A 17,667-nucleotide genomic window follows, 5' to 3' on the forward strand; every position below is an offset into this window, starting at 1 on the left:
TAGTGGTAATAAACTTATTATTTCTTGATTATTGGCAGAAAATGAGTCATTTTATTTTCGCGCCATGTTATGTTCGCGACACTTTAATTTCGCGATTTGTTTTGGAATCGCGAAATTAACGTGTTGCGAAAATTTCATGTAATAAGGTACATGGATAGGGGACCCAGGTGAGGTAACCCGCCAGCCGTGGTCGAAATTAGCTCGCGTTTACATACAATCTTATCACCCCGGAATGACCTTTTCACGAGGTTAGCACGTAAAGGAGACAAAATGGTTTCGTAGATTTCTTTCTCACATTTCTCTCAGTGGTTTCATAGACTCAGTTACTTAACTTCGGAGTCGAATTAGTTGCTGGGAAAATCGAAGGCCATACAATGACATATTTTCGTAAAAGGCAAGCCGAACGAAGCTGATGATGAAGCAAAGACTGACTTATATGAGAGGCTGCAAGGTGCCATAGATAGAATAGCTACCCTTGTTTGCATTGTACTTGGTGGATCTGGAAGAACAAAATCAATATTAAACTTCCGTTGGGGCTCGGTACGCGTTGTGATTGACACATTTTTCGCATTCTGATCGTTCTTAGTGAAAGAAGAAATTTTTAAAAGACGTCCGGTTCTGAGCAGCTATATAATAAACGTGGCGCGCACGCTTGTTACGTAATCCGCTGGTCACTGTCAAGTTTAGGGTTGCGGGCCTCTCTTGGGCCCGCAATAAATACTATACAAGAGTAAGGCACTTGTGACACCGAAAGAAAGACTAAATTGACCTAGATGATCAGAAGATTCTGACGTCAAATATCAATTCACTTTTTTATCGACGTTTTCCTTGGCGTTGCATTACTAATGCATTACGCTGTGCTTTATTACAAATCACTTAATGACTGGTCCCTCGTTAAACCATTTACGTTTTGTTTTCCTCCAATCTCAATGTTTCCCTCGGCTACGCCATAAATGGATGGGTTTACCTCTCCGAGCCCATTAATGCCAGTTATGTTGGTTGCTTGTCTTTCTCCACTCGCGACCTTTCGATTTGAAAAAAAGAGAAAGAAACGAAACATAATCTATTCTATCTTAAGATATTTTTTAATTTGTTTTTTTTTCTTATCACAGAAAGTTTAAATAGTTACAAAATGATTCTTTGTGACAACGTACCATCACAATCACCAATATATTACAAAAATATAGCACAGGAAGAGTGCTTTTCTACTCACACGCAGCACGAACGCAAAACTGACATTAACGTGGGGCCATATAACATGAAACAATAAACAACATACGATCAATATGTAGGTAGTTTCAGTTTAAACTGAGAAGTTTTCGATGATTAAAGCAATTTATTTAAGTAACCTGCAGGGATAAATTTACGAATTGCGACTTAGGAAGTCTCACAGCTACAATTTGAATTTTAGCAATAAACAATTTCATTTAATGTGCACTTCCAACCAATGGCGAAACGATTTCATTAATTATGCCCCTTATTTCATTTTAGCAAGTCTTCAACGTTGCTTATTGATCCACTTATTTTGCTTTGTTGTTTTACATAGGAAACCCCCTATATTTTACTTTTAAAAAAATTAAGTTATCAATGTGTACTAGCAGGAAACAAACACAGCGTTTACTCGGTCTCCAGAAAAGACTGTCCCATATCAACACTGTTATTTCAACTACGTAGTTATTTGGTTACCGGCGTTCTTCAACTTTCGTTTTCTAACTGGAATTAAAAAATTAAATAATAAACAAAAACCGATAGTCAAATGACGTAGCTTTGTTAACGATTTGATCCAGGGAGGGGCGAGACAGGAGGTTACCGGCTCTTGCTACTTTCCTTTCCAGTCGCCTTCGGCTTGCCGCCACTATATGTTTGCTGGTATCCATAAGTGGTACTTGCTGTTGGAGTCGGAGTTTGATCCTGATGTTGCTGATAGTAGCCATATTGTGGATATTGCTGGTATCCCTGTTGCGTCGGTGTCTGTTGTGTTGGGGTCTGCTGTGTAGGTGTTTGTTGAAGCTGAGATCGCTGCTTGTTTTGACGCTGTATATGCTGGGCTGCGGCAGCGCCCCACTGCGCAGGCGTGAGTTGTGTGCTTGCTGCCTTCTTTTGTGCATCCTGCCGTTGCTGTTGCCTAGCAACTGCGGCCAACGCTGAGTAAACCTTGGGGTCGGTGATTCCCCGTGGGAAGTGCTGCTGAAGCTGAGGTAGAAGTCTGGCAGGGTCAACATCAGAGTTAATGGAGGGGGTACCCCCTGGGGTGTAGGGAGTGTTGCTTTCAGACATGGAGACGGGCATTCTGTGGCGAGGAGTACCTGAAAAACCAAATTTTATTGAATGACAAAGAAAACAATCAAATTAATAATCAAGCGAACAAACTGTTGACGGGACACCTACCAGGTATGGGGTCCCTGAAATGCTCCTTGAACCATCTAAACAGGCCATTTAATGTGGCGTGGACTCTTCCTCGATACCGAAAGCCATCCGGGGTCACACTGATATACTCTACCCGAGGCTTGACGCGGGGGAGATAACCCAGGAAGAACTTTCCAGGGAATTCCTTGCATGTGCTCATAAGGTACGGGATTCTCTGTGGCGCTTTCTTTTTCTCCACAAGAAGAATCTCTTCCAATCTAGATTTGACTCCATCCACCGCTCTGTAGTTCTTGTGGTTAAGAATTTCCCGAGCAAATGACGCCATTGGTTGAACGTGTCGCGCAATGATTTCATCAAGATCTTCAAATTCCTGCAAAGTCAAATCATATTCTTATAGCTATTAAAACAAAATTTCCTATTATCTTGAAGACAGCCTTTCTACGATTTTTAACAGCTTCTCCTCTCCTCCTAAGAGATCGTTTACAGTTGTGTAGTTTCATCAATTCATGTACAGCCGTCTTGAGAAAGGTTTCCATACGTGACAAAGCTGAAAGGTAGTCAGGGTCTGCGATGAACCAAACGTAAAGGGAAACGTGTGATAGCGGGTAATGAGGATGAGACAGTTTTTTGGATATACCGTTGATGAACTACCATAAACTTAATCAAGCAACGGTAAACTGCCACTGTCCATAATACCTTTTATCATTGTCGCGTCTGGGCCGAGGTGTTTAAGACGGAATCCACTAGGAAGTCGAGTAATATTTATTAAAGTTGGACAAAAATCAAGTACCAGAATAATTTAAATCCTATTGCGTTATTTCCTACCCTTAATAAAAGGTAAAGATGTAAGTAATTATCCGTGATAACACCAACAACAATTTCTTATCAGAGTCTGAGAAAATGAATTTCAAAGTTCACAAGGTATAGGCAAAATCTCACGTGTAGCCATTTTGTAAATTCGTCTTAAGCGATTCAGTGGAATTCAGCGGAACTTCGAAATTTGTTTTCGATGTTTGGTGTTGTTAGAAAAGATTTCTTTTGATAAGATTTTGAAGCAGTAACAAAAAAGTTGGCAATAAGGTGGAAATAATTCTGGTACAACAATTTCTTATCAGAGTCTGAGAAAATGATATTCAAAGTTCACAAGCTATGGTCAAAAGTTCACATCTTTTAAGCGATTCATGGGAATTTAGTGGAACTTCGCAATTGGTTTTCGATGTTTGGTGTTGTTAGAAAAGATTTTTTTCGATAAGAGATTTGAAGCAGTAACACAAAAGCTTGCAATCAGGTGTAAATAGTTTTGGTACATAATTTTGTCCAATAACTACTCGAAGTCCTGGCGGATTTCCTCTTAAGCACACTAAGTCAGGATTAGCGTGGATTTTGATTTCAGTTTTTCAACTTTTCAGTGTGGTTTACTGTTTGTATCCGATTTTCTGTACTCCAGTTTTGACGTCGACTTATCTCAAACACCACAAAACACAGCAATAAAACACGTCGACACAAGAGAAATTGAACCCTCAAGCGCTTTCGAACAATCCGTCCCTGTAGTAAACCTTTCTCAAAACAGCTTCGCATCCTGCACTCTTCAACGATAGAGATAGAGGAAGGTCTGCGCATCAGTTTATATACACCAATTAGTTTCCAGTTAGAGCTCGCCAAGGGCACTAAGAACTATTTCTTTTATTCCTAACAATATAACAAATATTACAACAGGGGAGAAATGACGTCGTCAAGTGTTCTGTAGTAACTAGAGTGTTAATGACAGAAAAACGAGTAATAATACAAAATTCAGAAAATTTAACAATTATTCCTCGAGGGTGGGTTGAATGTGAGATGGTAGAAAGGAAACAAGGCACGTAGTCGTTAAAAAGACCAAAGACGAATTTTGCCGACCTTGTTTGTCGGGGATGCGATAATTAACAACTATTCACCGAAGTGGAGGTGGCTAGTGGTGGATATTTATCGAGCCACGAATATCCACCACTAGCCACCGACACTGAAGTGAATACAGTTTCATCCTGACAACTCGAACCTTCAAGGAAATTGAAAAAGGTTCGAGATATCGGGAGTTCGAGTTATCGAGGGTAAATTAGTAAGAACGTCCTGGAGGGGAATCGCAAATGGTTCGAGTTAGCGGGAGGTTCCAGTTATTGAGATTTAACTGTAGTTGTTTTAGTATATACTCAAACAGTAAGATAACAGAGCCCGAAAGGATGATTTTGACTAGTTTATTACGTGAACGAGTACAGTTTTCGCGCGCGAGTTGCTCGGAGGTGAATAGTTAACAATTATCCTGCGAAAACGCGCGGAATATTGCCAGATACTTAGCCGACGAGGCCGTAGGCCGAGTTTGGCTAAAATCAGACGATATTCCGCAAGATTGAGCAGGATAATTGTTTTAATATTCAACAAATTGTCGACGAAACACATTTTGCAGATAGAAAAACTGTCATTATGCAGCGCTTTACAAGATTTCGGACGAATATTCGCAACCTACGTATATCGCAGGAGATCTGTTATGTACGGATGACAGATAACGTTAACATTTTGACCATATATGGGCAACACGCGCATTTGTTGAATAATAACAAAGGAAATTCGGAGTTTAAGTAGCCAATTAGCGTGCGGCGCCAAAAACGCTATCCACTGTTTGAGTACATACTAATGGCTAATATCCAATGGCCGCTAAGCCAATCAAACCTTTGCAAATACATTATCCAATGTTCCAGGTTTTAATAAAGTCTAATGGTCGAGACAGACTGTTTTAGCCATGTACAAGAAAGATAGTTTTAATCTCATACGTACCTCGCTGTCAATCCAAAGTGATCTCCCCAGACTGAACGCGTTCTCTTTTCCTTCCTCGCGCACGTCCACGTGCTGGTAAACACCTTCATCAACCTTCCACGTGACAGTCAGGTGATCTGCGCCCTGAAGGAACAAATCACAATCCTGTTAGGATAGAGGTATCTCTTTCCGGTCCCAATTCTCCGAGGTGCTCGCGGTTAGGAAGTGACAGGAGAACTCAGCGGATATTTTATTGTTCAAAATTTTTGTGAGACAGTGTGTCTCATTTATACATTTTGCGGTACAAAGAAGCATTAACTCCCATGAATGGGACGTCAGTTCATCGCAGAATGTCTGTCAGGTTTCCCCGACAATTCTTTGATGCCATTTGCATTCCTAAGTGTGGAGAGACTGAGAGTCTAACATGTTAGCCACTGGGTCACCACGCTTTCCGGCATTCATCTGGGCTTACTTTTTAAAAACTTTATTTAAAATTGAAACCGTGGCAGGTACCAACCATGGATTTTAAACCCTTTTAAGATAAGGCCAGCATTTTCTTTAGTGCATTAAATGAGTTTATTGCAGTCGATAGAGGTGAGATAAACCTATCGTTTTCTCAGTCAGTCGGTCGGTCGGTCAAACCGTTATTTAAGTGTCTACTGAAATAGCAGTAGTAATAACCACTAAATGGGGAGACGGTTACCTTACTGCTGGGCCTCACAATACACTCTCCCTGGTCCATTTCAGCTAACAGCCTCTCGGCCTCCTTAAATGAGATATTTTTAAATGCAGGATGTACGATCACACGTTTCACGTATTCTAAAAAACAAAATACCAATTGCTTGCCATTATTATCCTCCACTACAAACAGAACACAAATTCGTTTGAATGCTTTATAAATAATAAATAATACATTTGAACCGAATTAACTCGTCTTCAGTGTTACGTTTCCTTTGGGCAATGCTAATCGGGTAACCAAGTCCAACAGGTTTTTCTTCTTTACTTTTCTCGATCAAATTTGAGCCATGAATTATCTCCGCAACCGGTTTTTCGCAGACAGATATTTTCATTGAAGATTAGTTTAGCTTAGAGGTTTAATCTACTTAACCGGAAAACAACTGTTTACGACCAAGACAATAAGAGGGCTGAGTGAATGAACACCAACTTGGTCTGTTAGCTTTCTTTTTGGCCGCTTCCTCGTCCTTCTTGTCTTTGTCTGCCGCATCTTGATCGTAATACAAGTCTTTAGGAAGACTGCAAGAACAGTTGAGAAACAAAATCAGTACGATGACCGCATGCGTTTTCTCGTAAAAGGCAAATTTCGTGTTATTCCGCTAGGTTTTGATTGAAAAATTGATGATTGCCAACATTTATCTAAACATTATCTAGGCAGCCACTACGAAGAAAGATTTTAAATACTGGAACAACAGATTGTGATTTGTTTATCAATCACGCGCGTATAGCGTGAGGTGAACCACTTGACTAATCAAAATTGATAGTTCCTTCTTCATCAGGGTTTATTAGCAAACTTGGTTGGAATAGTTTTGAAAACATGTAACAAAATGTACCTAAACTTTCCTTCTTTATCTGCGAGATCCGATGAACGACACGTGAGGTCCAACTGAAACCGCTCCATGTTAATACGTGTCACGCGACAGTGTAGCGTCATCCCCACCTGAAAAAAACATGTATAGGATAGGGTATTTAATACTTTTTCTTATTTGTAATTGAGCCTGATGCGAACGTAAGTTGGCGAATCACGAACGCCGCATCTTGAAAAAGTTCGTCAATTCTTTTTAAGTTTCTCGTTCGATATACGTCAGAATCTTTCTTTCTGTATCACTTCTTTGGTGTTTTCTACATTAGGGCCTGATAGCATGAGCTAGGCCTTCCCGCTAGACCGGGCTTGCTCGGTTTGCAAAGATCCCGAAAAGTCTGTTGAACACAGAAAAAATGTTTATCTGTCGCAAATACATCATAACCAGGACAGCCAATACACCGGGACCCCGGCTCGACTGGCTGAGGTTTTCCTTTTTTCAAAAAATCGCGCAAATTCCTCGCACCAAATTGCTCAAACTTCCACTTCATGCCAAAATTATTCGTAGTCCGTCGTCGTCGTCGTCGTAGTCCGTAACATAGGGCGGAAAGACATCTTAGAAAGCCGAGCCAGCCTGGTAAACCAGGCTAGCCCAGCTCATGAAATCAGGCCCTTAGAAAGTTAGTTAAAAGTTATTTCGTACATCAGAAAAAAGGGTACAAATATGGTGACATAGCACAAGTGATGCAATGGGCAGTCAGGGGGTCTCTCAAATTACAAAATATAAGTTGATGACTACTACGTAAATCGTGTCAGGATCTGCTCAGCCTGCTTTAGGCTAAGCCTTTCTGTCGTGGTTGTGACCTAAACACGTTTTGCTCTTAGACTGAGGGAGCTGCGGAAAATGCTCGAGGAAGAAAAAGGAGGGAATGTTTTTCCCTGCAGCAGACCTTGACTCTCTCGTGAGGAGAACTGATAGATTTGTCGCTTATCATCTTTGTAGCAATAAACCCGGACAATCCATTTTCCAATCTGGTACGAACGCCAACTGCCTGTCCTGCACAGCTTCCATTATCAAGATGTGTCCACACCTACAAAACATGCAGTGATCTTAAGCTTGGTACACAATTTATAAAATTGACTTGGACTGACAGGGTTAATTAACGGTCACAACAGATTTAAACAGTGGATGTTCAACCTTTTTTGAAATCTACGAAGGTGATTTTTTACTAAAATCCACGTCGATAATAAATAAGGTTTTCTAATCTGACACAAAAAACAGCACAACAATATTAAAAGGCCAGTCGCCTTGAGCAAATTAATGAGATTGAGGTGGGAAAATTATAAACCAAAAGCTGAAGCAACCCAGTTCACTCTCTTACTAGGATATACTGTTTGACTACCCCCTCCCTAGTCCCCACTAACTCTTGATTTACTAGGACAAACTGTCTGACCACCCTCCCCACTTTACCTCGCTCAGATCAGGGAAGGTATCCTGCAAACAGAAGGGGCATTGCCACTGGCCTGTCTCGTCATTCCTGACTGGCTGCGCCTGGTCGATCATATCACGCGGAGGTTTCCTGTTGGCAAAGCCAGTCACAGTACATACCACCATCTTGCCAACGTAAAGAGACTCATTTGTCTCACCAGTCAGCAGTCTGAAGCGTTCCTCTACTGCTAGAGAACGGAACGGGGAGCGGCGCTCCCTGTACTGGCCAAACAACTCATCTCGGATGTCATACAATGTTATTCGCTTGTTTCCGTAGCCTTGACGCTCAAGCTCTTCCGCAAACGCGTCTAAATCCAGGTCTTTTAACCTGTCGGGAGCCTCGAGAATTTCTTCCAAAGCAGATGAAGGGTTCGATTCCATTGTCGCCTGCAGGAATGTGATAAAACAAAAACAACAAATTCACATTCTCTTTATAACTCAGTTGGTAGAGCGCCGGAATGCTGTGCGGGAGGTCGAAGTTTCGAACCCCAGACCGGACCAAAACTCAGGGTCTTAAAACAGCTGAGGAGAATGTACTGCCTTTGTATTACATCTGCAAATGGTTAGACATTCTAGTCTTCGCGGAAAGGGCGAAAAACGGTCCCGTCTCCTGTATCGTCGGTCTTTTAGCAGGGACGTTAAAAATCCCACACAAAGAGTAGGGCAAGAAGCTCCCGGTGTTGTGGTTTGGCCTTTGTGTGTAGTAAATTACAGTATGTGTACAACGTACTTGAACATACACATGGAAAATGCGCTATATAAATGCAATCATCGTTATCATTAACTCTAACCCTACTCTAATGAAAACATGATAGTAATATTGAGTTATGAAACATGTGTTGCTGTAAAACTCCATTACCTCGTCGTACTCGAGTGCGTCGACGGCCATTTTCTTGGCCCACTCGTAGGTCTCCGGATGAACTCGTGAACCGTCAAGCACTTCGATGTAGTCCGTGGTCGTGTCACTGATGGCTGCTGTGTCAATCTTAATGAAGCCTGCGCAGTTCAGAAACACCTGGGGACCCAGGCCACACACGGTCACAAGCTGGGAGCGGTTCTCAAGTCTGGTACATTGCTGACGTAGACTCTGAAAACAGTGATTGAGATTTCAATGTTGGAGGATAATAGTTTCTCTAAAATGTTGATTTGATTATGTGTACTGGTTATTTATCCTAGTGGCAATTTTTTTCCCCTTGACGTCCACGTTTTTGAAGCGGTTGTTATTTTGGTGATATATGATTGGCATTTTAGAAACATATATGTGTATGGAAGTTTTTTTAATATAAATGGAAACGCAATTACACTTGAACTTCAAAACGAAAAAATGGTTTCAAAAAATGGGTTACAAAATGAGCACTTCGATCTCTTGCCATTTCTCAACCATTCGTTTCCTCCTTTACGAGCAGTCATTATCCTCTTGGAATATTCTAAGTTTTCCAACTCAACAACTCTGTTTTCTAACAATACCTTTAATAAGGAAGATGCCTTCCTAGGTCCCAGACCACACACGAATTGCAACAACGCAACTGTGTGCGGATGCTCCAAAAGGCGATTGGGGTCAACACCTGCCTCATTTACAACTGTCACAAATTCTTGGTGGAGGCTTTTCACAAGATGCTCTTTGGATACATGGTCCTGAAAGGTTAAGAAATTTTGTTTAAAATGCTTGATCGCCTTTGTTACAGTCATAACAGAACTTTTACATGGGAATCCCGATTTCTCAAACCTATCGACAACTGGAACCAAAAGACGTTTCGTTCCTTCCATTTCAACATTTTCCCCACTAACTCGAAAGTCTTGCCAACTTATAACCATTTCTCGGCTCCTGTGGGAAAAAGGACTCTTGATAACTCACATTTTAAACTTAGAAACTATTTTTAGTAACAGCACCTTAAAGCAAGTTTGTGTATTCGGACAAGCTTCAGAGCAAAAGACAAACCGTCTGTGTCTGGGCCTAGTGGCCCATCATGCACATGCTTATTTTCGATTTCCGTAGCATTAAGTTATGTAGTGTCAAGGAGTGTTTCTACTCCTTCCTCGATGGGATGCTAGTCCATTGCAGGGTTACCCCCAGCATTATACTTGCGGGTATCCATTTATAGTGTCTTGTCCAAGAAGACAACACAGTGACCTCGGTCAGGGCTCAAACCTGAACTGCTTGAGCTGAAGTCCAGCCCGCTAACCATTAGGCCACCGTGCCTCCCATAATCAAGATCTGTTTCTACAACGAAAAGAGTGCTACAGTAAATCTACGAAAATATGCCTCCTTGGTAGTGAAAACAAAACCTGTTTTTTTGCCATAATTCAAAACCAGCTTCAATATCTTCAACTCACAATTTCACGAACCAGTTTTCATCTTTCTTCAAGGCTTGAGAAATCGGGATTCCAATGAAGTGGCTTAGGTTCTAGTAGGTTTTCTTCCTGTAAGATGACTCTTACCTGGAATGGATGCAGTCGTAAACACAGAAGTTCATCTTCCTCAACACACAGAGCAGCAAACTCAGTGAGTGGATCCTGGATCCTACGACCAAGGGACACTGCATGACGCAGGAGGGAGGGGTACTCACGAAACTCATTCTGCAACAGTAGAAAGCAACATTGAAGAGCTCAAAATTTATGACTTACCAGCAACGCCAACACACGTAAACACACGCACTTAACCATGCTCTTCATGTCCATGTACAAGTCATTTTATCAACATAAGAAAATAGACTAGGGAAAGTGTCACAAGAGATATTGTGAGACGACATGGTAGCCTTGAAAATCAAATTCAGTTAAAGAATGTAATGTCCTTTTTGTTAGCGAACTTAAAGCGGCTTTGTTACGGAAATTTTACCTGATTTTTGAACAGCCAAAATATATTTGTGTCGTAGGGAACCTAAAAATTATGGTCCATTTTAATTAAAACTTGCCACATTAGAGCACTGAAACTGTTTTAACAAGCGTCTTTGGCTGCGGATAGCTCAGATGAAAATGGATCGCAATTTGAAAAGCTAAGGGTTAACTTTTAAGTTGTTTCTGCGAGTCCTCAAAAACTCAATATTTATAGCCGTAGCTTGATTTCTAACTGCAAATAAAATTGCTTCAGAAAGTTCTTTCGTCGAAGCGATAAAAGAATTAGATAAACTTCGGTAATTTCTTGAAATTCTCTGTCTTTGCTATTCTTTGAACGTGCGTTCAAAGAATAGCAAAGACAGAGAATGTCAAGAAATTACCGAAGTTCTGCAAATTAGCGTTATAAATTCCTTTAGATTTTCAAAGATAATGTTTTTCATGGCTTACGATGCCTTCCACTAATTTCAGAAGAGTTAAGACCAAAAATCTCTTTTTCTTTCGTTTCCTCAGAAACGATAAGGTATTATTTTGGATTCTATGTGAACTATTTACACAGTGGAGGTTACTATCCAATCAGGAGAACGCTCCCAACCACAAAGTAAATAAGTTTGACCGAAGGCAATTAATTTCGTAAAAGCATTGTTCTTCAAATATCGGAAAGTATTGGTCTTATTAGTAATGTGTTGACAGCAAATACCAGAACAGAGGTAACAAAAAACAGTCCTTAGTAACATGCATGACGTGATGATGTTAAACTGACGCCTTTCGTAGTGTTCGTGTTATTTTCTGATTGTGATTGACTAATTAATAAGAATTGGACGAGTACCAATCATACATACCTCAGATCGAGGAGAAGACATGAACACACGTGCTACTTCACCATCCAGAGCTTCTACAGAGATGTTTGGTATCTGATTTTCTTGTTCTAGCTCTGCTATACACATTTTCATGTCATCCACCACAGCAACTGTCTCGCGACATTCAGCTGAGACAACCACAACCTGAGGACGCTTCTTGAGTATAAACTGCTTCAATGTCTGCAGGTCCTTTTCCTGTGAAGGAAGAAATAAAAGCATGCACAGTCTACACAGCAAGGAAAGAAGATAGATCAAAAAACCTGTAAGCATCGTTAAGGGTTGCTGTTTGTTTAGATGGAAATTATGTTTCAGTGTTCGACCTAAGCAATCGTTTGGAAATCAAACGGAAAATTTTGTAATCAAACTCCATCAAACAAAATTAATCTAACTTCAATCAAGAAGTGGTTGTCACACAATCAATGCGTGTTTCAAGTAAAGAGAATTATGCTTTGGCCACGGACCGACCGGAATAAGGCTTCAGATGCACTTGTAAAGATTTAAAGCAAGCATGGTATAACGTTACATAATGCCACTTTCACGTTAAGTAGAACAAACACTCTGAAATTTCAACTGAACTATACCAGTGACTAAACATGCAATAGTCCAATAATGAAAGACTAAAATTTTGATAGGTTAAAACTCAAGATGCACCATCCATTACAAAGCTCATACAAAGTCAAAACAAGAGTCAAATGAAGTCTAACCTTATCCTCTCGTTCTTTAGCTCTTGTTGTATTCCGTCTGTTGAGTAAATACTTGAGTCTAAGGTAGTCATTCACTTGTCCTCCTCCATCCAGCATGGCCAGGAAGGCTGGCGTATCTGGACTGGCTGAGATGGAACATGCCAACACACGGAGCCCTTCACTGTTGGTGTTGTCATCATAGTCTTGCTCGTCCACGTGCTGCTCGGGTTGGTATGGAGCAACTTCAATCCATGACCTCAATCGGCGACAACATGACTGTTGTTACAGTAAATATAAAAAGCATTTGTTAACACTCCAGCTGGAAAATAAAGACTTCATATAGTTGTAAAAAAACCCTGGTGTGACATAGCCTTCTCTGCATTTATGTACTCACATGATGCCATTGTACTATAACCTCACCTTTACAACAAAATTCTTGGCTTCCTGTAAGAGTTTGAGTTTAAGTTCTTTTTCAAGAAGTGGATACAGCATTTGATCGAAGGCTCGTGACAAGGCATTCATTCTTTGTGTGTTCCACTCTTGTACTAGATGGCTAAATTCATCCTACAGAAAGAAAAGTAATATTGCACCAATTGTAAGTTTTGCCAATTTTCTTAGAGAAATCACATCATGATGAATTTGCTATACTTGTCATTCCAGTTTGTTTGTTTGTTTAAATCATTGCATGTTTCTCGTCCCAGTTAAGAAAACACATCAAACACCAGAAAAAATCAATTTGACATACAATCAGTTTAGTTACACAGCAACCAAGTACTACCTTACCCTGTAATATAACTGCTTGACTTCATCAAAGTAACTCTGGTATCTGAAATTACAAAAAAAGCATGAAGAGAGGCAGTGGAACATTTTGAAACGTGTGGGTGTGTGTGGGTGTGTGTGTGTGTGTGTGTGTGGGGGGGGGGGGGGGGGGGGGGGGGGGCTCATTGTACTTCAAACCAAGTGACACTTTCCCTGCAGAGGGGGGAGGCATACCCCTACCTTAATTTTCCAAAATGTCTTTTGCTAAGTTGACCCCTTTGCAATATAAACAGCACAGCGTCTGGTGTGTCTGTTATCAATTTGTGACAATGCATAACTAGGCATTTCAAACGATCCTGCTCCGTGGTGCTTTTGGGGTAGTTTTTTAGTCGTAGGAGGGCATAAAATTTACGCTCAGAAGTTGCCGATGCCACAGGCAATGTCAAATAAAATCCTTACAGCTTGCAGACCTCTCCTAGTAGCGTTTTGGGAGAGGTGCTTGGTTAAAAGTCCTACACCATATTATTTTGCCAAGCAGTCGATTCTGATGAAATGATTTGTCAAAAGATCATGAGACTGGATATCGTGATAAACCAATTTTATGATGCGCTAACGATACATTTGTCACTGAAATGTGTGTGGGGGGCTGGGGGGGGGGGTGTGGATGAACCCTCAAAGAAAATTTCTGCCCCCCCTGCTCCACTGCATCTGAATTATGAGAAATGCCGGGTACCAGTAAGGGGAATAATTTTACATGTAAATATGTCGAGACAAGCCTGCAAGCAAGCTCTTGTGCAGCTAGGACAGGTTTATTACTGTTATTATTAATTACCCTGCACTCTTGTCCAGGTCGATTCCAATGCTTATGGCGAGTAAACCATCCTCTTCAGCTTTACACATTCGTAGAAACTGATCTCCTTTAAGATCCTTGACTGGTTTGTGTTTAATAAACTTGAACGTACTGCAGGAGTGAGACTCATCAATTTCCTACAAGAAAACAATGACATTAGCCTCTGCATCGTAAACTTTTGAAGCAGAGGGGAGGGGCAAGAGCTAACGAAAGAAGGGCATGCAATTTAAGTTAGAAGAAACTAGCCGCAGTAAAAAACAAATCCAAGCACTTCATTGGCCGTAGCACTGTTGACCATTTGCTGATTATAAAAGCGTACACAAATATGTGTTGTCATTTCTTAATTTCAAAAAGTAATATTATTATTATTCCTTATTATTGTTATATAAATTTCAATTGTCAACTCAACTGCACCTGATTATTTGCTTGAACAAAACAAACAAACTGCGCACATAGTCTAATTGCAAAGCACACTGGTCAGACAAACTGCAAAACTTAGGTAAAATATCAACTGTGAGGTAACAAACGAAAATTAACCTTTGTAGGTAGTAAATTCAGAAAGCTGATGTTTCAAGCATTAGCCCCTTATCAGACAACATTGCTCCAGTAAAGGGCTTACACCCAAGACATCAGCTTTCAGCACAACAGTTTCTTTGGAAACTTATAGCTTAACTAGCCTAACTACAAAACAATTTTAAATGTCATTTAATAATTTGACTCCGACACTTGAATAAAGTTAATTCATTCATGATTGACTCAGTGAATCAGCTACGATAAAAAAGCACAATCAATTCATTACCTTCCTTCCTTTTTTGGTTGGTTTTATCTTGAGTTTGGCTCTCTCATAGAATATCTGTCTTACACACTGCCGAACTAATGGGTCTCTTGCAATTTGCATGGCTACCATATGCTGTGCAGCCTCTAGAACTTGATCAACAGTTGAAAATGTACTGTGGTGGAAAGACAGATATATTGATGAGCACTGTAGTGAACCTGCACTAGTTTTATCTTCTTACAAGCAATGTAGCTATTAAACAGAGAGGACTAAGTTTGTTTTCACAAAAGCTGGACCTTTTTGTTAGAATAGTGTAATACGTTTAATACAGACATGACTGTGTTTCAGGAAAAGTGTTCTTCTTCCCAAGCTGGGAATCTTCAGCTACATTTGTTGTCGCCAAGTGAGTCTTTATGAGAAATATAGCATAGTATTTTTTTCATTAAAAGAAAACTCAGGAAAAAAAATCCAAGTTTCAGATGGGACTTGACGGGAATTCCGAGTTCCAGATGGGATTTCCACCCGTGTTCACCATAGAGTCCTCAGTAGCTCAGTGGTGGAGCATCCGACTAGATCACGGAGGGTCGTGGGTTTAAATCCCATCTGGAACTCAGAATCTTTTTTTCAAGTTTTTAGTTAATGCAAAATTTACCATGCTATACATTGATTGTACAAGTGATAATGTATATTACAGATAAATTAAACAGAAGAAATGTAGGTGTCACAAACCAGCTCACTGCACTAGGACAAGTTCCACTATGTAAGTTTTGTTTTAACATTTTTAGCTCAGAAAATTCTGAGTTTTAGTTAGCAGGGCCAATTTCACTCGTTTCCTGTTGAACATAGTCACGCGATGTGTGCAAGAGCTATAAGGCCTCAAGAGAATTAGACCTCATTCTCTGATAACCTACATTTCTTGTTTCTTGCGTACTATTAACACGGCTATGACTTTGTAATCGAGCCGAAATATTGTGCTAATATCAGTTTTCTTGAATAAACCAAAACTCATTTTTAGCAAAGACATCATTTCTCAGCCTTGCCTTTTTAAAAGGGCTATGTCATGGTATTTTAGGTAATTTTATTTATTTTTGTTATTTAAGAGCTCTAAACTTCAAATTGGCAGAGCAAAAGTCTTTTATTGGCAAAATCACGGCCACATAACAAACAACAATGATTTTCGAGCATTGTAAATGACACTTTCATACAAATTGAGGTAAACTTGAAAAAAGTCGGGCAAGCGTTTTTCAAGTTTCCCGAACACAATCTGTTTTAATCTTCACGAAGTTTGTCCATCTATGCCCCCTTTTGGCCTTTCTGTGTTTCTTTTGAGTTCTTCTACAGTTTTAAGCCGTTATTGTGATATTTCAGTTAATTCTATGACCAGTTGGTCAGTGCCAAAATTGCCTAAAATTGCGTGACATAGCCCCTTTAATTTTGTATTCGAAAACTGTCAGACGGCTCAGCATTACGGTACAATAAATGATGTTTATAGCGCAATGATTTTGACACAATCATTTGAAAATAGTGAAAAAAAGGAATAAAGGAATAACACATTATTTACAATGGCACAAGTTAGGGGACTCGAACCCACGGCCTGCTCTTGATAAGCAGACATGGTGCTGACGCACTGAGCTAAATGATTAAGTTTTGGAAGTGCTGATGCAATTCTTTTTTTCAATTATGGACATATTGAACTGAATGAAGTGAACTGAAGTGTGGAAAGTTTAACAGGATTTGCTCTGGCAAGTCTTTATTTGTCAGTTCAGTGCAGGTTTTCGATTATTACTTCATTATTTTCCGAGTTCAGTGGCTCAAAGCCACTTTTAGCACGAAGAGAAGGACAACAAAATAGATTGCCTTACAACACTTAGGTACCGTAAAGTTCCTCGTATAAGCCGCACCTTTTCCCTTAAAATCTTAGTAAAAAATTGGGGGTGCGGCTTATCTACGGAAACATCTATGGTTGGAGTTCCCAAAGGCCTAATTAATATTCATAAAAACTTTTCAAGACACCACTGAATAAACATATAACAACCTGAAAACTTTGTTGTCGTTCACTGCCTTTTCTTTCCTCTGCAAAGCTGTTTGCAGTGATGCCTGCCGGTCACTTCAACGCTTGCCTTCCCGCCGCGTCCGAGAATTACCAACATAATCGCAAGTACTCACGGGGCAAAAAATGCCCGACCGCTTCGCTTTTTTATTGACCTTCACAGCAATTAAATCTTTTGGATTATCAAACTCCTATTCTGTATGAAGTTTTTATACTGTTGCGGTTAGCAGTCTCCAAGAATCTTGAAAACTTGGTTTCTTTATACGAGGGCCAAACCAAAGGAAAATGCTGCCATTTTTATTTTGTGACGCCCAGACTCCTCTCCACATTTCAAGCTTGGTTAAGTACTAAGCATTCATTCGCGTACGAATTTCACAGCTGATTTCATCGAGTGTTTATAGATGTGAATTTCTTGAAAAAATGACATCAAGAGAGCATCTCAAGTTTAAGATATTGTGATTTCAAACTAAAAAAGAGGTATGACAAGTGAAATTTTGCTTTCATAACACTTAATTCATATGAAACATTGCAACAACTGCCGTGTCAGTGTTTTGAAACCGTGCTTGTTTGTCCTTGTTTGTTTACCAATAATACTTCACTTGAACTTTAAACTTTTTTGTCTGTATTTTTTTTTTCAAATTTGAGCTTCCAAATCGGGGGTGCGGCTTATCTACGGGT

At 40.1% G+C, this 17,667-nt stretch overlaps 1 protein-coding gene across 1 annotated transcript in view; it reads right to left on the bottom strand.

The window, feature by feature from the left end:
* Positions 1 to 822: 822 nt before the first annotated feature.
* Positions 823 to 17,667, bottom strand: part of LOC144647364 (transcription elongation factor SPT6-like) — a 43,014-nt gene continuing 26,169 nt past the window's right edge. Inside the window, exons 15-31 of the mRNA XM_078507167.1 lie at positions 14,964 to 15,114; positions 14,147 to 14,301; positions 13,339 to 13,381; positions 12,976 to 13,119; positions 12,577 to 12,831; positions 11,855 to 12,067; positions 10,620 to 10,757; positions 9,648 to 9,815; positions 9,040 to 9,267; positions 8,163 to 8,567; positions 7,642 to 7,782; positions 6,723 to 6,829; positions 6,320 to 6,408; positions 5,858 to 5,973; positions 5,176 to 5,298; positions 2,389 to 2,737; positions 823 to 2,306 (exon numbers count right to left, since the gene is read on the bottom strand). Of these exons, the coding sequence (XP_078363293.1) occupies positions 1,807 to 2,306; positions 2,389 to 2,737; positions 5,176 to 5,298; positions 5,858 to 5,973; positions 6,320 to 6,408; positions 6,723 to 6,829; positions 7,642 to 7,782; positions 8,163 to 8,567; positions 9,040 to 9,267; positions 9,648 to 9,815; positions 10,620 to 10,757; positions 11,855 to 12,067; positions 12,577 to 12,831; positions 12,976 to 13,119; positions 13,339 to 13,381; positions 14,147 to 14,301; positions 14,964 to 15,114 (3,325 nt within the window). The 3' untranslated portion in view covers positions 823 to 1,806. The remainder of the gene's footprint in view (positions 2,307 to 2,388; positions 2,738 to 5,175; positions 5,299 to 5,857; positions 5,974 to 6,319; positions 6,409 to 6,722; positions 6,830 to 7,641; positions 7,783 to 8,162; positions 8,568 to 9,039; positions 9,268 to 9,647; positions 9,816 to 10,619; positions 10,758 to 11,854; positions 12,068 to 12,576; positions 12,832 to 12,975; positions 13,120 to 13,338; positions 13,382 to 14,146; positions 14,302 to 14,963; positions 15,115 to 17,667) is intronic.

This window comes from Oculina patagonica, chromosome 3, assembly GCF_052425735.1.
Source record: "Oculina patagonica isolate OP01 chromosome 3, crgOcupat, whole genome shotgun sequence".
Classification (NCBI taxonomy): domain Eukaryota; kingdom Metazoa; phylum Cnidaria; class Anthozoa; order Scleractinia; family Oculinidae; genus Oculina; species Oculina patagonica.